The sequence below is a fragment of the Clarias gariepinus genome, chromosome 7 (genome assembly GCF_024256425.1).
Source record: "Clarias gariepinus isolate MV-2021 ecotype Netherlands chromosome 7, CGAR_prim_01v2, whole genome shotgun sequence".
Lineage (NCBI taxonomy): Eukaryota > Metazoa > Chordata > Actinopteri > Siluriformes > Clariidae > Clarias > Clarias gariepinus.
In genome coordinates, this window is record NC_071106.1 from 14,775,888 (window position 1) to 14,799,609 (window position 23,722).

The window sequence follows — 23,722 nt, forward strand, 5'->3', positions numbered from 1 at the left end:
AGTCACAGGATTGGGTCAGGAATTATGTGTTACATCTTTATTTTAAGGATGTGGGGTATGTGTGTGAAATTTGAACAAATGGATTTTTTTTTTTATAAATTCTTTGTGATTTTTTATTAATTCCTGTAAACTTTAATTAATCCCACTTTAATCAATCTTGCCGTAAACTTGCTCCCAGCAGTCTTCCTAAATGAGGTAATTCATAATGTATAATGTGCAACAATATTAAGCACATTGAGACAATCAGAGTATTAATCCTGTAAGAGTTTTGATATCACTGTTGCATCAAAGATGGAAAAATGAGATGGGTTGAATGGAATGGAAGCAAGTGATAGTGGCGATGTGGCATTTCTGTATTCATTGCTATTTCTAGCTGTTATGATCTGGTACAGAAAAAAAACCTTTGAGATATGTGGGGATGATGGTCAATGAGCAGTGTGATTTGAGCTGCCAGGACTGGAGCTCAAATCACACTGCTCTGGCATTGCTCAGAATGTTAATGGCTTATGCTTGCATGTTTCGATTTTGCTGGTTTATTCTCATTATTTACTCCTCTATGATTTATTCATGCCTGACGGATGTCTCTGAATTAAGGCGTATAGGGTCTCTCAGACACCCTTTCCCACACACACACACACACTCCATGTGGTTTACTGCTTGGTCACTGGAGACTTGACAGGAGACATAAACGTGTTGAGTGTCTACCAGGTCGTTTGTACTATCTCAGCTCTGAGACGTTTGCTTTAAACTAAACATGACTTGTCGCACTTCCTTTACACGATGGACGGTATTGGACATGCCTAAACACTAGATATTTCAGTTTGAGAAAATGGACTGCGCCAGGTGATAAAGACAAGACACTGTGGAACAATAATTAATTGTGATTATACAGATCCTACAGTATATGATATCACATTGGATAAGACACACATTCATTAGTGTTCTATAGTCATTTACAATATATCACACAAAGCCAATTAGGTTTTTTAAAAGATGAAACAGATTGTGAATTGCTTTACAGTCGAACTGGAGAAGAAGCTAAGTATTAATAAATAATCTTTGGTGTTAAGAAATAGTATAAAACATAGTCAGGGCATATTATTATAAGCCTTTAAAGTGCTAAAAAGCCAAAGCTGTTCATTTAAAATTATCTATTTAATTGACTGACAGACAACAATCTATGCTCGAAAAGTAAAGAAAAAAAGGGAAAAAAAAAGAGCAATTTCAGTTAAAAAAATAAGGACTAGTAGAAGGTACATTAATTAGGTGATTGCCATATAAGGTGTTAATATTCATTATACCGAGTTAAATTATAAACTTGTAGTGAATTAGGGGTTGCATAGACTAATCGACTAATCCATTCACCAGTCACTGTTGTGGGGACATCAATTACTCAAGGGATAGAAAAAAATGTAGGCAGACTAGTGTTGCATGGGATACTGGTTCTAAAAAAGTACAAAGATTTAAAAACAGTATTACACCAGCTTTTTGAAATAATCACACAGATTTCTATTTGATCTGGCTAATAAGTGCAGCACTGACAGCAGATTTTTTTATTTCTTACTCACTCACTCATCTTCTATACAGTCGTCTAAACACATACAGCGCTTTTTTATCATGGCGTGGTGGTGTGAGGAATTGGATTCAGTAATTTTACTGAATTCTCTGAACATGACATAGACACGATGATTACCTGCTGCTTGCACGCCATAAACGTGGAAAGCACTAGAAGAATGTAATATGGACTTGTAATATGCAGTCGTCTGCAACCTGACATGGACCCAGCACAGCTACAGTATAGCACAAGCCTGAAAAGGATGTTCTTTAATTAATGTAGCAACCGTGCAGTGACATCCCAATGCTAGTCAGAGCGCCATGCGAGGAAGTCTCTAAGAGGTGGTAATTAGGCCGTTAACTGGTCAATGCCGTCGTTAATACATCCTTATCCGTATTAAGTTCTTCCTGCTTCTTGCTTCGACCACATCCTTACCAGGATCTATTTGAACAGTGTCCATGAGCTGAATGAAATGAGTTAGTGAGGTATATTTGCCCGAGAGCCTTGAGTTTGATAAGTGGCTTATACGGTTCTTTGTGCAGATGATTGTTCATCATTAATTATTATTATTAAACAGCACAGTTAAATCATTTTAAAAGGGCAGTAGCATAAGTCTCAAAACTTTACAGTAACATTTATTAATCCTTATTCAAACAGACTTACATGGCTCATAACATACCTGGGTCACAAAATCTGTTGAAACTAGGTTGTGTTTCTTGGCTGATTTTATATATGAATGTCATAATTACTGACATTGTATCTCAGTACACTTATGCTATCAAGCGTTATACAGTATTGATGGCTTTAGGTTTAGGCTTAAGGTTAGGATAAAATCTGAATGAATCTGAAAATCTCATGATTGCCTCATGGATATTCTTACAAATCTTTTTTTTTTTACTTAAGGATCGGCATACCTACGCATGAACTACGCATACGTGCCCTAAAAAAAGAATTTATAAAACCTTTTTTTCAGGAATCGAGAAACTTTTCACTACATTGTCCAATTATCATCTCAGCACACTGAAAGGTTACTTAGCCACATTATTAAGTGCTGTTATGACCATAATTAGACAGCAATTAACATTAAGTGTTCACCACATCTTTGCGTTTGAACCTACCAATCAAGATAGTGACCTAATGAAAGATTTAACATGTTATCAACCCCACAGACTGACCTAATGACTTGTCTTTGTATTAAGAGTCTCAAAATAGTGTATTTTTAGGTGTTGGTTTAAGTCAAGAAAGGTAGTTGATTTTGGAGACTGTCTAAGTATAACCTAACTGGCATGCTCTTGTGTAAATTGCCAGACTTGGTGGAGTCAAGCTGTTGTTGCCTGATGGTCTGTGCTTATTCAGTGTGGCCTTGCAGCTTACAGGTGGTTGTAAGAAGTGTGTGTGGTCCGATACCCAGAGCCTGTTTTCACACCTGCGTATGTGCACCACAACCGTTCCCATGTTACTAACCGAACTGTATTTCAAGAACAGTCTGATAAATGAGGGACGTTCAAGTCAAACCGGAATTTTTCATAGAAATAGGCGTGAAATCAATTCAGTTTTACAGGAGATTTCAAGCGCAGTGCGGTGATGAGAATCTTGGCCGCAGTAAAACTTTTGAATTGAGATAACGTTTTAAACAAGACCGTATTTCCATGAATGACGATCCCAGCTGGGAGGGCCGACGTCAGTCGTTCATTAAACTTGCAGCGATCGAACACTATCAGAGAAAATAGCCCGTCTGATCTCAAAAGCTGTTCTTATTTTATTTTTATTTTTTGCTTAACCCCTTAAAACCCTGGAAGGTATTGTGACATCCCCGTACAGTCCTGACCTCGTTTCAAGCCATTTCCAAATGTTGAGCTCCTGGGAGGCTTGCATTTCAGACGCGAAGCAGACTTCGGAGAACTGAGAGAACTCTTTACTTTGACGATATCCAAGCACGACGCTGAGATTAGTGTAGCAAGGGATTATATAGAGAATAAAGGTAGTTGTTACTCTCATAACTGTGTTTGCCTTAAAAACTTTGTATATGTTCAACTGTGAAATGTCCAACTGTGCATGATACATACTTATGTGTGTGTATGCGCTTGCATGTGTAGTAAAAGTGGATTCTTGCTTGAGAACACCTGCAAAGTGGTTTACTAACAGCATCTGTGAACTGTACTGTACTGTATGTCTTTTACATAAGCAAAAATAACGTTTAATTAAAATGACATTTGTTCCCTTAATGAATATGATAGTCATTATTTCTCTAACTGAAGTACAAAATACAAGTAAGTGTCTATGCAAACCAATCGTAATTGCATATGCACTGCAATTTACTAAGACTTAAAGGCTTTACTGTACAACTTAAGAGCAGGTTTTTAACTTTGTAGAAGCCTGTTTCTATCAAGTGAAGATAAATTATATAAAGTCTTAGTTCTTAATTCCTTATCATAGAAAACTGAATAGAAATAACCACCATAATAAAGTTGTTTCTTATACGTAGGTTTGCTTAATTCATTCCTAGTTGAAAATGGTTTTTTATTGACATTTGCTGTGTTAACAAATGCACCACTTTATTTATTGCATTTTATCACCTTTGCTTCCAGCAGTGGTTTTTAGTTTTATGCACGGTTCACTCTTCCAGGACGCTTTTTTTTTTTGGGAGTCTACCAAGAACGCTAAGCACATGCAAAACCTCATTCACATTTTGTTTTCTGCCCCCTTTTTTTTTAACCTTACATAATTCGTAGAATAATCCTTTATAAATCACCAACTACATGCACATGAACTGCACTTTCAATTTATCTCACTGCTCATGCAAATTAGCACTCGTTATTTGGGAATTTAGTCATTCTCAGAAGCATAGAAGTCTCCTCTCCCTATTCTCCATCTCAGTGGGTTCGGTTCTGTGAAGCTGTTACAGCTTTCATAAATCATTTCTGGACCTCCTGACTTCTTCTAGGCTTCTTCAGTCATTCAAAACTCCTTGTTAGTGCAAAAGTAGACTCTTCTTCTGACTGTATTGTATTCTGGATTTTAATCTAACTCGATTTTCTCTGTCTGCTGCTTGAGTCAATACAGGGCATAAGCAGCATGATTAAAGGGGTTTCAACGTATGAAACCCTGCAAATCGAGCCTGCAATTCGCAAGTGGTGGCCATTAATTGCTTTCTAGATTTCAGTGTAATCGTTTCACTCTATAACGCATTAGAAGAGTCCACTTAGCAGACTTTGAACTTGCTCTTATTACACAGCCACGTTCCTGGCCGAATAGAGTTATTTTTTACTCTGCACCCGGTCAGCTGTTTGTGTCCGAGGGTCCGGGGGCATTTCACAGGGAAGACACTACTGGATGAAGTGACAATGCAGGCGCATTATGGCACTGTAGCGCGCGTCTGCTTTGACATGCTCTTATCACACTTGAACAGCTGTGTTAAGCACGGAACATTATTCTATCTCTTTCTAGCTGATCTCTGCTACTCGCCAGTGGGTATTTGCCGTGTGCATGTTGCATGAGCTCCCAGATTTATTCTGCTACAGGAAAAAAAAAATGGTAAAGCAGTATCACTGCACTGCAGCATATGGATCTCAGGGCACAATGTAAGCAATTCATGGTCGCTCGGCACTTCTGTCTAGTCGCTGGTGTTCGGAAGAAAGGGTTAAACAATATCTGCTATGTATCAATAACTCAGCATTAAATTAATGTATGCAAGGTTTTCATTATGGTTGAGCATGGAGTATCATCAAAGGCAGAAATTCACGCAGGAACACTCTTATTAAAAGATTTGCATTTCAAGTCTGTAATTACGCCACACATTATTCCAAACAGAGATAACTCACGGTTCTGTCATCTTCCTACAGTATATTTGTACTTGAGCGATTGAGCAATGTTTAGTCTGTTTACGTAATTGTGCCTTCACTATTTCATGTGCACTTTATCAATTACTGGTAATGATGTGTTGTGCACACAAAACGCACACATAACTTATGTTTGTATGATACCTTGTGCGAATTTTCTTACAATCTACCTACTGTAGTCATGCTTACAATCACTGTTGGTACTGTTGTTCTGGGTTCCACAATATACAAGAAGACGATGTCAAAACCTGAGACTTACTTGTGCCTTTTCCAAAGATAGGAATGGGTTAATCGTTGTGCATTGTGTTGTCACTAGGTGTGTTTACATTGGTGCTTATAATCAGCTATAATTGGAATAATAACCCAGTCGGAATAAAAATGCATCACGTAAACACTTCCGCGATCAGAACAGCCTGAAGCAATCTGGCCTGATTGGAGTGACAGGTCAAGTAAGCCAAGTAAGCACATGATCTGATCTTTTCTCTCTTTTTGGAGTAAACATATTATTTCTGAGCATTTGTGCATTACATGGGGTAACACTATGTGATGGGAAACGTTTCCTGAAGGGAACATTTAGCTTCCATTCCAGATTAGTTTACTCCATAAGAACAGCTCGCTCTCATTATTCTTTACTTTGGACTTTCATCCCCTGGGTCTCTAGTGCAGGCAGAGGTACTTTTCGGTTCGCAGTTTGGCAAATAATCTTTGTCGATTTCTATATCTTTCCAGTAGGTATGGCAGAACCATTTTATGCATTATAGCTTTGTGTGTAGAAATGCATCTATTTGGATCAGCGTTCAAGTGAACAGTTCATTAGGAGAGTCTAATCTGAATGCTTTCAACAAGACCCAAGAAATATCATCATGTGACTTTAAATATTGTCTTGTATTGTAATGTAATTAGCTTGTACATTGATACCTTGCTTGGGCAGAGTTAAGAGCTTTTTGTCAGATGGGGATCCTAATCATGCGTACACAGATACAAAAAGCCATCAGGTCATTTCCTATGGATGCTGATTTGCATTTTGCATACAGTCTTGTAGCAGTTTTCTGGTATCTTCTGGCTCGTACTCTGTGGCACTATGGGATCTGTTGCAAAAAGAAACACAGTATAAAATGAGAGGGCTTGATTTTTTTCAGCACTGGGTAAAGAAAGCCATACCAGCATAGCTTTTAAAGTTTTTATTGTTTTTTTTTTTTCTCTTTTCAAACGCCATCTGAGTCAGCGAAATGCATTTTGATCTCACAGGTACCTTTTTTGTTCTTTTGCTTTTATTACATTGCATTTGTGCATGTGTGTGTGTGTGTGTGTGTGTGTGTGTGTGTGTGTGTGTGTGGATGCATGTGGATGCACAATTGAGTTGAAGACGGGATATGGTGTTGAACAAGCCTTATCAGCTCATTGCAGAGTTTGTCGCGTTAAGCTCCTGTAGCGTCCTAATGAACATCAGCTCGCTGATGTGCAGCATTGAGGCAGGCTGTATTGAAGCTTAGCATCAGGGGCGCTCTGAGCTCTGGTCAATTCTTTTTCTGTCTGTCTCACTCTCCACAGTGTGTTTCTCCGCTTTTGGTCTTAATAGCGAAGACATTACAAATCTGTTAACGTCTAAATAAATGAAGTGGCTGGCATGCCTGCGGGAGAACAGCCTGCGTAATGAATGATTTAAACTCGGCACAATTGACTGTTTTGCTTCAGATAGAGTAGCCAAATTATTGTTCACGGTGTAAAACCAATTCTGCAGATCTAATAGTGTGCGTGCACAAATGAAAAGTGATTTCGAAAAAGGATGCGGCGTAATGTATCATTTGCTGCACGTGTATTCCGTGGGTCGGATGATCCCGAAAAAAAAAGTGTTCCGGGTGTAGTGTTAAAGCATGCGGCTAATTGATCGCTTTGTAATTGTATTGTTAGTCTTGAAGGCATTCAGAATTGTTGTTTATACTCTAACACAAAGAAATGGATTCGAGTAAAGCCACTGGCAAACACTGCATTATGTGTTTGTATGTTCACTCATACTTAGTGATGTTTTAATACTGTCTCATTGTAGGTTTTAATACATACTTAGTTTTAGGGCAATTCATGATTTTAGTGCTTTTGAATGCTGTTTACTAGTTTGAGATTGCACAAGCGTGCTGAAGCATAAATAGTGCTGCACAGTTATACATTCATTCATTCATTTATTCATATATTTACACACACTCACACACTCACACATACTTACGCACGCACGCACATACACACATACACACACTATGGGCAATTTGGGAATTCCAGTCAACCTACACAATTAGACCCATAAACATTTTAATCACGATAAGGACCTGTGCAATTATTTAATCACAGAACGTTACAATGTATTACCTGTAATATATGGTTGGGAATTTATGTAGAGTTTTTCAATAATTGTCAAATTTTTATTATTTTAATTGTCAAATTATTATTATTATTATTATTATTGCATTTGAAGGGATAAATAAATATTGGAAAACATCATTTTAATGAGTTCAGGTGAGCTGTTATATTCTATTACCCTTTATAAATACATTTAAATACAAAATGGTACATTTAATAGTTACTGTAAATATCGTGGATTTAAGCGATCATGATATTTGTCAAAATATTCGCCACATGATTTTTTTTTATCAAATCGCGCAGCAGTAAATGTAACATCAATCACTGGATCACCAAAACTTATTTTCAAGCATCATGTGAGTTTCCTCTAATGGCCAAAAAAAAATTATATGAAATATCATATTTTGATTCATAAGCATTTTATTACATTTCATACACGTTTCCATAGTTTTCTTTTTATTCTATAAAGCTGCTTTGCAGCAATGAACATTGTTAAAAGCGCTATTAAAATCAAATAAAATAAAGCAAATAGAATCAAATTTAATTGAATTGAGGGGCACCGTGGTGTAGTGGTTAGCACTGTCGCCATGCACCTCCAGGGTCCGGGTTCGGTTCTCGTCTTTGTGTTCTTGGAGTATGCTTGTTCTCCCCATGCCTAGTGCCTTGATTCTTATTAATAGTTAAAATTTTGCAAAAATCCACCTCAAAAAGTCAAATGAACTATCAAATTGTTTTCTCCTTACCTACCAGATTGTTTCTTCCAGTTATTCAGCACCTTTAATGTATAATCATTCATCCACATAGCAGTTTGAAATGTAAAGAATGATAGCTGTGATTATGGTTAATCAGAGCTACAGATGTGATCCGGGGGAAAAAAAGACGAGCAAATACTCATGGTTATATCCTGCCATAATATTATACAAAAAAACCAAGCTGTTGAGAAAAAATTTGACCAAAAGAGCCGTTATCAGAAATTTATCAATTTAGTTATGGTGACACTGTTGCCACCCTGAGGTTCACCCTGTTTTCCTGTTACGGCACATCTCGAACTGATTTATTTTTGTTCCAGAATGGAAGTTGCAAGGGACATTTTAATGCGACTTTACAATATTGCTTTATAAATCTGTTTTTTATTTATCTATTTATTAGTTTTTTTTTTTCGTCTTTCCAAGAACGAGGGAATAAGTGTTAGGTTATTCAGACTATGTCCCTGGCTCTTGAAAGGAAAGCATTGAATATGTGTTAGCCACTATCTTGTTTCCGTGCTTGAAATGGTGCTATAATTCCTAAGCTAGAGACGCTGCCAATCTATCGTCGCTCCTTACAAGGAACTGAGAGACCATGAACCTATTGAGCGAACAGTCATGCGCGCGATTGTTTTTATTTTACCACTAGGCAAATCCTGCGATTGACAACTCAAAGAGAGAACGCCGGCAAAGAAGTACAATCATGATGCACTGAATTGGAGCTAAGCAATAAGGTCAGACGGGTCAAGGTTTAAAGCTACTTGCGGTCTGAATTCTGAAGATTTCAGTGGATCCGTTTGATATTAAACTAGGGTCTCTTTTTGACTACAAATAAACAGCCTTTCTCCAACTCATGTTTTTTTTATCCAGCTTTATCCAGAGTGAATATCAAGTATTAACTTGTATAGGCAAAAAGCAAAGTATGAAGCAAAATGAATGGGATGGGCTAGAGACAACACTTGATGCCTGATTGGTTCCCTGTCAGAGAGAAGGGGGCTGGGAGTTAGAGAGAGAGAGGGAGAGAGAGGAGAAGGGAAATAAGGAGGAGGAGATAGATAGATGGCTTAGCGCTGAATGGGGGTAGTAGGGAATGTCCAGTGAATGCAGCTGCCGATAATCGCACACATCAGCGGCAGCGCTGAGACCACGAGCACAAGCTCAGTGCAGAGGAGAGGAGAGGAGAAGGCAGGGAAGGAAGAACAGAGCGCAAGACTGTGGCTCTGAAAGATAGAAAGAAAGAAAGAGCGTGTCGGCTCAGTAAAAGAAAGCGTGCAGCAGGAGGAGATGTGGAAGTTGTAAGAACTCTGTCACATACTCACCGGACACGGGTTGGCTCCTGGGCTTCATCAAGAGTGATGAGAGCGTGAGTGGGAATCCACTCTGTTCCCGTGGCATCTCTTTCCCTTAGACTTTTATTCCTGATTGGTGTGCATATGAGACAGACACTCTTCTGGGAGAAAAAGTCTTTGGGGAGACACTTTTTGAAATTTTTTGCCCGGCCACTTTGAGAGACATGGTAGAGTATGATCTAGCTAGCAGAGCTTCAGCCCCAGAGCATGGAGAAGTCAAGTAGTGAGGAGTCCGCCATCCACCGCAGCCCCTCCGTGGACAGCTGCGACTCGGACTTTGCCCGCGCGTCCAGTTCAGGTCGTCCGTTCGGTGGACGAGGCTTCACCGCCGGGGCTTTTTACGGCTCCACGGGGCGCAAACAGCCCGCCACAGACAACAAGGAAGGCACCAAACCGAGCACTTCCAAAAGCAGCAAATACGTGGTCTTTTACCTGGATCTATCCTTTGTGTTCCTTTTAGAATTCAAGAAGTGCAACATGGCTAGTGGCTTCCTCTGCTGCTTGAAATACATGATGTTCATCTTTAACCTCATCTTCTGGGTAAGTGATATCTTGTTTTGTTTTTTTATTTAACCTGTCTTCATCTCTGCTTCATCTGGTGCTCCTGATGCTGCGCGTGCGTGCGTATGTCTTCGATTCATCTCTCAGTGAAACATGTTGTAAGACAGGTTAGAATGCACGTTCCTGTAAGTGAATGCTTAGCTGGTCTGACTGTGCATTTCTCTCCGTTACATCAGGTTGACTCTGCCATGTGCTGTCATTTATGAACACACGACTATTTCTGTCTGTGCCTGAGTGGAGGGCCTCTGGGAAATACACAACTTTGTGCGAGTCTACTGACTAATCACGAGAGAACGGCAGCTGTGCTGTGGTGTGCATAATCATGCACAGTTTTAATTTGTTCATAAAGATGTTTCTTTTCTTTTTTTTCAAACACACTGGAGGTTCTTTTCTATTGCAACCTGCTCCGTGATACTGACTTTTAAATTCCTTAAGCTTGGTAGGATTGATAAGTTTGAACGCTATTTGAGATGAAAAATTTGTGACACAAGTGACCATCAGTGTTTATCTTGGATTGATGAGAATGACAGCAGCTTGTTTGCCAGGAGGACAGTAGGCTCTGTCCTTTGTGAAAAGGCAGTCATGCATAAGCAGCACACACACACACATACACACACGTTACATATACACAGAGCCCCCTGGGAGCCTGTATTTCATGGTCAGATTCGGATTTATTCTCATGAGGGCATGAGGAATAAGAGGAAAAGGCATGCGGAGGAGTCAGTGTGTGTCATGTGTCTGTAACTCCGATCTCCCGGGGAGACACTCAGGGTCCCGAGTCTCTCTGATACTTGGCGTGTGACTGTTTCGTGCTGGGTGCTTGGTAGCGTGTCCTGATTTTTTTGTAAGGCTGCTCCCTGTGCGCACAAAATAAAACTGCTATTAATAAAGTGAACAAAAATGTTCTGTATTATATTTCAGATGATTATTATGTGCCTTGTGATCCTTTCAATGTCTTTCCAAGTCGAAATGATAAACCCGGCTGCTGTTTCTATTTCTAAGATTAAAAAGCATCATTTCCTTTTGATTTATTGTTTAGAATCGTTGCAGTTTCTGTTGAAAATCAAGGATTTAGTGTCAGCTTAGCCTTTTTAATACTCTTTATAACTGAACCGACTTGTAGTGTTAGTGGAGTTGGCATATAAACTATGCACTTTTATCTTCAATTGACTCCTTTAGCCCGTTCATGGTCAACATGAATCTGGAGCGTTTTTCAGGAAGACTGTGTATGAGGCTAGAATAAACCCAGAATGAATGGGACATCAGTCATAACAGAGCACCATGAACACACACATTCACACAGTCATTCAGATCTAGAGCAGTTTACATTAGCCAATCTTTTACAAAGGTCCTTTCAGACATTTAATATGTAACATATAAAATAAATATTAACATATTATTAACATAAATTTAAAAATGTCTTTTATTTAGACATAACTGAATGTTCCAAAATGTTTCATTCGGACATACCCATGACCCAAGTTTAAACGTATACATGCAATATTTGCCATCCTTTCAAGATTTTACTTCAAACTGCATGATATGTAATCCAGGGTTGCCAGATCAAATTGACAAAATCCTGCCTGGGCAGTGCTGAAAACCTGCCCGCCTCAATACAACAATTACCATTGGGTGAAATGTTTTTATTAGTTTTTTTTTTAATCCAAAAAAACAGAATTTGACTTTGCAGGAGCTTGAATTGTACTTTCTGGAGGGAGAGAGGGACAGAGAGAGATGTGGCATGTGGAGGTGGGAGGAAATAAGTAGCCTAGAAGTGTCCCATGTCTATACAGGGAGAACAACATATGATTTTTTTATATATATATATATCCCTCTATTGTGTTTTTTTTTTATCTTTAAAAAAATCTAGACAGACTTGTTGCAGCGAGGATATAAGATTTGCTGGGAAAAAAAAAAAAGTGGATGTTCAGAGAAGACATTTCTTTCAGAAGTGTGAGATTGAGGACATGATTATTTTAACCGGTGTGATTTCTGTGAAACTGCGAAAGTCTTTAGGACACAAAGCCAATCATATATGACTTGTGATAAGAAACAACCCAAATTTGGAAATTAAACAAATGGCCCAAGATTTCTTATCAACAGCAATATGCAAATACGTTAAATACAGAATTGCAAGAAAAACAGAAAACTTTATTGATTATGAGCATACTGTATTTGTTCAGTTGATAAATGCATCATTTAGCCCAATAAAGGGTTTTTCCCACTTTCTTTCTTTTTCTGGTCTAATAGTACACAGAGTTAAAAATGTTATCAATCATGCCTTCTTCTTTTTTTTTTTTTTTTTTTTTTAAGTCCAACATTTTGCTTTTAAAGTCACACTAATATGAAGTTAAGAAATTAATTGTCCGTACAGTTTATGGTCCATTGAAGGCACTCAAAAATGGCAGTGTGGCACAGACAGAAACTGAGTTTGACAACCTTGAAATCAAGTGTGTGTGTGTGTGTGTGTGTGTGTGTGTGTGGTCCCGAACGATTATATCATTATTATTCTGCCACTGTCTGCGGGAGGCGTATACCTCAGTAACCCTCCCTCAGGGAGTCTCATCATTAAACACAGCTTTAACTCACTTTAGAGTAAAACAAGAGAGACAGAGCAGGGTTGGACAAATCATAAATTCATTAGCTAGCTCAACGTTTAAGTACAATCTTTATCCCGAACAGCGATATGTGTGGGCTGCCTAATTTCCTAGACTAGAAAGTGGTATCTAACAAGATGGCGAGCCAAAGGGAAAGTAGCTATGTATTAAACAATAATGCCAATTGATGATTATTATCTTTTTTTCTTATGTCTTAAAGTTGCACATCATGTTTTTTTGCATGCTTTACATAAATATATGATGTGTTGATTAAGGTTTTGGCCACGACATGTTGGGGTCTGTTCTTGCATCACAGAATATTACACAAGTTTGACTAGTACTAAAGCTTTATTTCTCTTTGTGCAAGTTGTACAATTTTTTTGACAAGCTTTATTTCATTCCATTTCCATATACTGTACCTGCGTGTTCTCGATTCAGAAAAAAGACCTTCTGAGCACACTAATTATTTTGGCTAGTAAAAAAGTGCCTACCTTACAGTACAGTACTCATATCATACCTAAACTGGTAGTATTTTGAAGCATGCGTTTAATTAGAGCATAATACTCCCTATGATTAGTTCCAGTAGTTACAGTACCAACGTTTCTGTTCTTTAGTTTAGTTTCTGTTTTGATCTCGTTTATGCTCGTCGTACAGTAGATTGCCCCGTTTTCAAAGATTTGATTTGTGGTTACCCTTGCCTGTTTGGATAACCTGTTCCTTGTGTTGTGTTATAATAAAACTCTTAATTGCACTCGCGTCCTATGAGACTGAGCTTCTAACAATATTCTTGTTGGAAGCATCATTAAGTTTAAATATGCATTACTGTGCAAAAGGCTTGAGCCACTCCTCATTTCTCTATATTAAAGTTAATTAAATTATGTACAGATTAAATTAAAGAAATGGGAACAAATATTTCACCTCAACAATAACAGGCAGCAAAGTCTGAACAATCTAACAATCTCAGCAGCGACCTCATTTCCCCTCTCGTCTGTTCCAACCCCTCAGTCTCCAGCATCACCAGTATACTGTACTTAATCACTGGGCAGATCGTCTGTCATCATCTGCAGCTGTTTCACACTGGTTTTATGCTTGAGTGATTGGTAATGTACGTCACTGTGTGCCTTAACAAATAAAAATATTCCTCTGGGCTGGACTGGAAATAAAAGACAAAAAAGTCTTTTAGAAAGACTTCGTAGTCTTTTAGACTACATTTATAAAAAACGGAAAAATCTGGCTCTTTAGAAGCAAAATATTAAGATAAGAATTTTTTTACAGTACTATACAGTACATAATCATACATGTATGCTGTATGTACTGTACTGTATCGACTAAAAGCCTGGACGCTGAATCTGTCTTTTTCAGATACACAAGATTTATCCACCCCTGCAGAGAAGGGATGGGCTGAGGGGGTGCTGTGTCTCACATTGTCTTTATATCTTTCAATAATTACACACCGGGAAACAGTAACTAGCCGTAACTAGTTGTATCCCACTGAGCTCCCTGTTTGTGTTTGACCCAGGCATGTTTACATGTGCATTTGTGGATAAATCGTATAATCAGACAGATTTTCAGCTTCCCCGGGCTGTCCGTCCTGCTGAGAAGTGCTGGTCTTGGTGCTAATGATTACTTAGACTTTTTAAACTTTAACCGTGCTTAAGTTTAAAGGCTGCTTTGCCACATTTCAGGTTAAGAGAAGTCTTATACTCCTCGCCGGAGTCACTTTGAAGCAGACGGAGACTGTGTAGGTACAGGACGAGCTTAGTGAGATCAGTGCGTTACTGTATCCTGACACCCCTGGGACAGTCCTTCCCTGGCTGCGGCACTCCAGGAATCACAAGGTTCTACTGCAACCGAGTGTTTAGTTCTGACACACCATCCCCTGCAGGGCGCAGTTCTTTAGAACCGCGATGCCAGGTGCTGGCGCTCACCATGACTTACCAGTGTAAGACGAGTTACAAGGTAAACAACGTCAGGAGCTGCAGGATTCTCGCAGCACTGCTTTGCAGTTTTTGCAGCAGTTGTTGCCAGCCATCTGGCTCCTCTTTCTTTCAGGGATTAGTGTAGGCTAAGCTGCACCGCTTCAGCTCAGATTAAAGCGTTTACTGCCGATCTAGAGCACGGTTCATTCTGCTTAGCACTTATGGTACTGATTCGTCCTCCTGCCATGTGACGCATCTAACCTGTCAGCTGACCGAGCAAATGTGATACGCTCTGTTATTTTGAGTTGGTGTGGAATCCCTGATTTGAACTGTCAGTTCCTCGATGTTCAAAAGTGTTAATGGTTTCTCAGTCTGTCTGAACTTTTTAAAAATATATTCAGATTGGGGCTTTTCAGCCTCGGATGATGTCTTTGCTCCCTTAAAATAAAAGCTGCCTTTTGTTACAGAAGCTAGTAGGCCACACATTAAGTCTCCCTACCCCTGTCTGTGTCTTTTTATTATAAGAATTATCCTTTGTATTCTGCGATTTACAGAACAATCGGCTGAACAGCACCCTCTTTGTTGTGATCTCTCAGTCGATAACAAAGATTTACTTCCTGAACTGCCGTCAGATTTGTATGTGCACATATGCACTCACCAGGCACTTTACTAGGAAAGCTCGTAAAGCTAAACATACTGTACGAGGAGCGTTCAAGTGAACCTGGGACTGGAAATTTCGAATGAATGAAGGCGTAAAAGCGATTAGTGTTTACAGAAGCCTTCTTAGCTGCAGTACAATGATGAGACCCTCAGACCTTCAAATTTTTTGAAGAAGGCCAAATGTCCCTGAATGATGATCCCGGCTGAGGTGGCTCAGAGTCCGCTGCAGTCGTTTCCATAAACATTCATGCCTGATCCTTGAAAATTAACAGATAATTTGTCACCAACTTGCATAAAAGATGCATCTGTCTGTAGGAACTGTACACACAATCATTCATGAACAACACTTGCACATTACAGGAACCCAGCTGAGAGTTATTGCCATTGTTGTACAGTTTTTGGGTATTTTGATGATACCCAAGCACTAGTGAAATGGTTGGTTAAGTGCATTAGTGTGCCGGGTTTTGATGAGTGCTCCCTTCGCCCTTAGATTTCCTGGTCTTGGCTGACAAAAGTAGATCCCAGTGTACAGTATTCTTCTACTGTTGTTGCCTTTTAATCTTAAAGTTCAACATGTTAAATAATGTTATTACAATTACATGATATCTTGAAGCAATGAAATAATAACAATATTTAAAATAATATTTTATTTAAATAGTACATTATAATGCTATATTATGAAATATTGTTAGTGTGAATATGTGAGATAATGCAAAATAATGATGGAACATTTTGCAATGAGGGGATGTATAAAGAATGCTGCGGCAATGCAAAAAAATATGTAATTAAGGGCTTCTGTCACCAGAAAGCTGAGAAAAACAGAAAACTTTTTACAGCAGTGTAGAAAAGAAAATAATATGCTTTGAATCTTTAGTTCTGGTCACAAATAGACTTCCTCTAACAACTGGATTTGTTTAATTACTTTTCATTATAAATGGGGTCAATAATGAGTTCTTAAGTGGCGGCAGACTGACTGAAACTCTCTGTTTCTCAAAACATTTAGCCGCTGTGATGTCTGTTGAATGAAATATTTCTGCAGTGTTTTTGGTACTCTTAGCTAACTTCTTATTCTTCCGCTAAAACATCATCTGAATGCATACCCGTCACCCGTTGTCGTTGTTCTGATTCCCATATAAGATCAAAAGCAACGTCTTTCCCTTTTGACATTATGAATCAGAGAATAGCATGACCTTAGCACTGTGCTCTAAAAGCATGCTGCTTAGAGTCTGCATTTTGATTTTATTTTATTTTTTCATATCCTTTGATGGTCACAGTGTCGTGCATTTTTATTCATAATAAACATAAGTGCTTTTTTGGGGGGATTGCACAAGATTCAGTCATATAGGGTCACAGGCAACTAAATATTAGAACCCCATTGTTTTAATCCTGCTTCTGACATCTTTTTTAATGGTGGGAATAAGAAAAAAAAGTAAGTGACAATCTCAGGCTGTTATGGTGGGAAAGAGGTGGCGTAGCTGTCGCATCACTGTCTTGGTAGACTAAAGTTTTTTTTTTTTCTTAACATCAGCACTGCTGTTTTTGCTACAGGGCTTCTCTGCAAGCAATCGCTTTACCACTTCCGCTCCCTCTCATTCTGTCCTCACACTCTGTAACACTCATAAGAGAACATGTTCTCTAATGCACTAAGCTGTAGGGGATTTAACATTATAACAAAATATTACTAGGCTAGTCTTGCCATTAGAAGCATCACACTGACATTTGACATGAATGCTAGGCGGAAGGGAACGCTAATGTTAAATGATGAGAAAGATGATCAATTCTTTCTTTGATCTCTTGCCAGAAAAATGCAAATTGCATTTGAAAATTAAATTAATATTTAAATGTTTCACCTAGCAACAATTATTTTAACACTAGTAAGTAGCTGTAGTGGTTAGCGCTGTCGCCTTGCACCTCCAGGGTCCGGGTTCGATTCCCGGCCAGGCTCGATTCCTGTCTCTGTGTGCATGGAGTTTGCATGTTTTTCCCGTGCTTGGTAGGTTTCTTTCGGGTACTCCGGTTTCCTCCCACAGTCCAAAGACCTGTAGGTTAGGCTAATTGGCGTTCCCAAATTACTCGTAGTGTGTGAATGGGTGTGTGAGTGTGTGTATGTGTGTGTGCTTTGTGATAGTTTGGCACCCTGTCCAGGGTGTACCCTGCCTTGTGCCCTAACCCTCCTGGGATAGGCTCCAGGTCCCCATGACCCTGAATACAGGATAAAGCGGTTTAGAAGATGAGTGAGTGAGTGAGTAGTAAGTAGCTTCTCATTCCTTACACAACTAGGTTAGAAGATACATCTTGTGGTTATAGAAAAGATTGTGTAGTGTGGATATTACAAAATCAAGCAAAGAAAACAACTAAGGAAACTGCTGAAATTTTTTAATTATCCAACTTATTGTAAAAACCTGGAAGGAAAGTGCTGAACTGTCAAATTCATGGAAGACATGTGGTCATGGTCATGAATGACCATCGGACTTAAACGCTGGATATCCCAGGATATCCCAACTGTGGATTATTTTCTTTGTTGATGGTATAATTCAGGTAAAAAGATTCATTGGGCTCAATTTGTGAAAGAGTGGATCTAAAAGCATGAGGAAACGTATGAATTGGCCACCACATACAGAAGCCTCAATCTTTTGTGATAAGGCTGCTGAAACAATGCAAGGTTGCCATGGGTAATGTGCACTGTAATCAAAGCTAAAGACGGTCTAGTGAAATATTATTGTGACAGTTTTTTTTGGGCCAAGCAGTGTAGATAAGGGTCCAAAAGTATCATCATCTCACCTCCAGTTTATAATCTCTTTATCCTGGTGGTGTGTCACCTTGAAGGAATAGGTGTCATATTCACACAAACAGAGTGTACAGTCCAAGTGCTGGGTTTATTTAACAGAATGTGAATCCAGAAGAGAAAAAAAGCAGCCAGGTTAAAAGTAAAAATAACTAATCCAAAGGGGAGATTTGAGAATTAATTCAAGGGGAAAGTAAATCTCTTTACATGATAAACTTAAATCCGGAAATTCCAACTTAAAATTCAATTGTGAATAGCCAAGAAGGTAAGAATAGACCACTGGTGACCAAGGTAACCTGAAATTTAGTTAGTATTCAAGTGGCGGTGTGAAGTGATATCATCAGGTAAGACTGTCATATAGGATTTCCTTCTAAATCTGGTTCTTCTCAGGGTTTTTTTTTCTTTTCCTGATTGTCAGTTCTGACTTGAATATTAAAGATCCAAATCTATGTCTTGTAAAGCTGCTTTGTGGAAACAGCTCATGCTGCACAAAAAAGAATGTCAAATTATTGTAGAAGCATTTCTTTAAATCCTTATTGTGACTACAGTGTAATGGTCTTAATTTATGAAGTTCCTGAGTAACTCTCTTGCTGTAAATTTCATTTCGGTGTTTCTGTAGGGGTCACTATTTCATGAACCTCTATCGTCTCCGATTCTATGCTCTTTGTCTGCTTAGCTTGTCTCTATAACCCTGCAGCAGACCTCATTACCACGTAGGTTTTGTTGAGATGTTTCTCTCCCAGAGGCTTTGTGCAGTGGAATGACTTGTGCTCCATTAGATCACCTCGGTGCACGAATCCGTTCAGATGACGATATTAATATTATACATATTTCTGACACTAGTTTTGAAACTATCAGTGTGTCAGGCAATAGCATGATGTCTTTCATGGCTTTTACAGATTTTTACAGTTATAGTGGGAATAGTGTCTGGATTTAAGTGCTTTACTACACGATTAAATCATGGATGCACATTCATGTTATAAATTAAGTCCCCAACATATAAACGAGTTTCGTTCTGTGAGCTCGTTCGTAAGTCCAATTTGTTTGTAGGTCCAATGTCCAAGTAACATTGTCTAGGTACAAGGATACTTTTATACTTAAAAATTGTACTAAAATAATTTTCCATGATCTTGTCGTTTTTCTTTAAAATCGTGCCGATGGTTGAACAATTCATGTTCAAAGAACAAGCAATGTCTGCCATCTTTACACCTCACTCTGTTCCTTCAATTATTTTCATCCTTTGTCTCCATACTTTTTGGAGCTTGGAGTTTTAAGGCGTACCAGCTCCATCGCCACTGCTATTATGCTTGCTTCCAGGCATCCTTGGATGCAGGCTACACACACATGTAAGCATGTGATCTAACTTCCAGGATTGAAGAAATGCACACAAATGTTCGTGTTTTAGAGCCTTAGTGTTTATGCACAGTATTATACCAAATGTGTGACATACAGTAAGCTTTATTTTGGTAATGTAGTACAAAATAGTTTCATTAAACATTTAGTGAAAATATGCAGATGAGGATGAGGATATAGTACACAATATTTTTATTAAACATTCAGTGAATATTTTAGAGCTTTGTGCAACTACAGTATAATGTCTCTAACATGTGGGGCACTGATGCATCTCAGCCCATAATATGGTTCAATTTCTCTTATTTTGTTTTTGGTGCAAAATTTTTTTTTATACAAATATTTAATATTTATACACAGGCACAAGATGTGTTCTGCTCAATATTTATTGGTATCCTTAAAAAATTATCAGTTTATATTTTCAACAGGCGGCACAGTGGTGAAGTGGTTAGCACGGTCACCTTGCACCTCCAGGGTCCGGGTTTACTTCGCGGCCAGGTTCAATTCTTGTCTCCCTGTGCTTGGTGGGTTTCCTCTGGGTACTCCCACAGTCTAAAGATATGCAGATAAGGCTAGTTGGCATTCTTAAATTGCCCATAGTGTGTGTATGTGTGTGTGCCCTGCAAGGATTGGCACCCTGTCCAGGGTGTACCCGGCCTTGTGCCCTAAGTCTCCTGTAATAAGCTCCAGACTCCCCGCAACCCTGTATACAGGATAAAGCGGTATAGACAATGAGTAATTGAGTAAAAATGTATTAACACATAGAGGAACTAGTGACCCCTGTAATGTAAAGAAATGCCAGAGAAGTGCCAACAAGGCACTAGACTACAACCACTATTAGTATCTGTGTGTCGTCTGTTTTGAGTCTGTCATTGCTTTGTGTATTGATTTAAGTTCCTGTTTTCCAGGTGTGCTTGTCCCGCTTCTGCTCAGTTTTTCTGCATTTATGGCTTTTTTCCCAGGTTATTGTAGTAGTGATCACAGTTCATGTTGGGATTCAGGTTTTATTCTTGTTTCTGTTTATTTTAGTTTGTCACAATACCTTTTAAATTAGCGCCTGCACCTGTGTCCTTACCTTCCCCGATTCCTGACATTGCATTTAAAATTGCTTTCTGTCTTAAAAATTTCTCCTTGATTTCACCAATGCATGTACGGTTTCATTTGTTGCATGGAGTAATTGGTTCCAAATTCATTTTTATTAACAGACAGTAAAGGGCAAATTCTCACTTTTTTAACATACTGTACTGGGTAAAAATAAATGATTCATAGGAGTCAACCTATGAAAAAACATTCCTCTCAGTATGGTCAGATACTGAACTAAATAGGTGTAAAAAAAAAAAAAAAAAAAAAGGAAAAAAGAAAGAGAACTATTCCTTAAGTCTAGATATTAAAAATATCCATGTAGTGAGAGGTGAGCGAGAAGATACGCAACAAAAGGTTCAGATTCACCACTGCACAGATTGTCAGATAAAAAGAATTCACTGCTGTTTTGGGGGGCTCTACAAAACAAGCCTTCGTGAACGCAACGCTTAAAACTCAGGCACTGAACCTCACCAAGCCTTTCTGCAACTACATTTTTTAAAAAAGAGACAGGTGGGATGTATACATAGTATAGTGTAGTATAAAATATGACTGTAGATCATTGGTTCTGAAGCTGTTTATCATCAACTGGTCCAGATGCTCTTGTAAAGATTGAGAGTATTTTTATTGACATGGCACCAGGATATTGTAGCTGGTTGTCTCTGGCAGAAGATTAAAACTTGATGGATCTTTCAGTGGGCTGATCTAAAGAAAGCATTCCACATGTGCAGACGTAAAAAAAAATGTAAAGGTACTTTAAAAATTGTTCCAAATGGAGCAGAGCTCCAAGAACCATCTCCAAATGTATTTCGAGGGATGGCTGATCAATTTGTATCAGTATTTAGAGAAATGGAAAAAAAAATCCTTTTTAAAGTTTTTTTTTTATGGCCTAAAATAAAAAAGAAAATATTAAATTGGACGTATTGTATGTGTTATCCTAATATTGATATAATTTATTATTTTTACAAAGAGTACTAAAACTCCTGGAACTTTTCCCCTGAGCATCTTCTAAGTGTGTACAGTAGCAGTGTGGACTGGCATGCATTGTGCCCTCTCAGCTTCCTCTTGCCAGACAAAATCGATGCAAATCTGCATCGTACCAGTGGATTCTTTGAACAGCAGCTTAGCATTCAGTGCTCAGCACTTTCCTTTATTACCCCCAAAAAGATATCCAGGAAAAGCAGCAACTGTGTTTCAGGGTTTCTGTGTATCTTCTGACCTTCATATGACTAAGTGTCTTGTCTGAGTTAGCCTTTTACCTTTAAATTAATGAGAGCAGAGTCTTTAATTACACTCTAACAGCAGGGCACCTCTGCACCTTATCTGTGATGATGATGGCCAGAGGGTCATTTTTAGTCCAAGTAGATTTAATGGTGATCGTATGAGACCCTGATGCTTTTTACTTGAGTTGTTAAAAGCGCTGTGTGTTCAGCCTGCTCCTTATCCAGGGTCTTTAGGGACCAATCCTATAAAAGGGCTATCCAGTGACAGTCACTGACAGGATCTATACACCATCTCTTTCAGGCGCCAAGCACAACTGATGGGATTAGATTGGACTGAATTCCCATCAAGCCTGACGGACCCATATGCGATTTTTAATTCTTTTCTTTTCCGACAATGCCATTTCTTGAGCTTAAGGATTCAACAACTGTCTGTCTACTCTGGCTTTTAATTGCCCAAAATAGAAATGCAAGTCCAATTAGATTAAATAGTGATTATGGCCGACACTATAAACAGGTCCTCATGGGGAGAAAATGTTTTCCACTGACAGTTTTTAAACATCAAAATACTAGGACCATTGACACGATTTTGATTTAACTGAATTTCAATCAAGTTTGAAGAGCCAGAATAAAACTTTCATGAGTATTTTCCATTTCTGACCATGACATTTCCAAAGCATAAAGAGTCAACAAACTTGGATCTGATTTGTCTGTAAATCCTTGGCGTGCCATTTCAGCCGTGTTTGTGTAAAATTGACTTTGCCTATGCTGTATAAAAAACCTTTAAAAAATGTTTACCCTGCAAGTATCCAGAATAAATATATTATATATATATATATATATATATATATATATATATATATATATATATATATATATATTTTTTTTATCAAACTAATACCTGTATGACCCAACAATGCTTTTTCCAAAAAAAAAACACACACACCACAAAACCTCACTGTTTAAATTAGGATTACTGCCATATTATAATTATATATAATTATAATAGTATAATATAAATTTTAATCTAGCACATTTAGCAGAATTTAACTGTCTTAAATAGAATAATCTATATTTGTTTGTGACCTTCTAAAAATTATACTGTATGTCTTGAACACCATGGTATTTAGAGTGTTGAAAATTGTTCTGGAAACTGTATCCACAATTTCTTGTATTAAACAGTATTTTTTGATTTGGTCTTCTTGGTAACTTACTGTCTAAAAAATAAAGGACACAGGACTGAGCTGAATTTCACTCCTGACAAGTGTAACAATAACCGTCTCCAGGCAAAATATAGACTCACTACATAACGAGAGCCGTACTGATGCCTGAACATTATTATATGTTTGTATGTACTAAATATATGATTTGTTATTTTTTACATATAAAGGTCCGTATCCTTTGTGTTGTTTATAAATGCATTTATCTTTACATATTTATTTAGTTTAATGTGCTGTAATACTCAACATTCTTGTCAGTTAAATACACAAAGAAAAATGTATATTAATCATCATCATCATCGTAAAGAAGCCTCTCTTCTTTAATTATCTGGGACCTACTGAGTTTTTGATTATCTGAATACCGTATGTGAAGTCCCGGTCTTGAACAGCTTCTCATCTGCAGCTTCGTAAACAGAGTACCACTAGCCAGCCTCATATACCCTCCATCAGAATCTCACCTTCTTTGTCCTTTACAATATAAGACGGCAA

General features: G+C 38.2%; 1 protein-coding gene across 3 annotated transcripts in view; it reads left to right on the plus strand.

Moving 5' to 3' along the window:
• Positions 1-23,722, plus strand: part of tspan9a (tetraspanin 9a) — a 245,092-nt gene that overhangs the window by 147,216 nt on the left and 74,154 nt on the right. For 2 of the 3 annotated variants that reach the window (XM_053500909.1, XM_053500910.1), the window contains one exon: positions 10,302-10,381. In XM_053500909.1, coding sequence (XP_053356884.1) covers positions 10,319-10,381 — 63 coding nt within the window. In that variant the 5' untranslated portion in view covers positions 10,302-10,318. Of the gene's footprint in view, positions 1-9,973; positions 10,382-23,722 lie in introns of those variants that run through there. The other variant, XM_053500908.1, reaches the window with a different exon arrangement.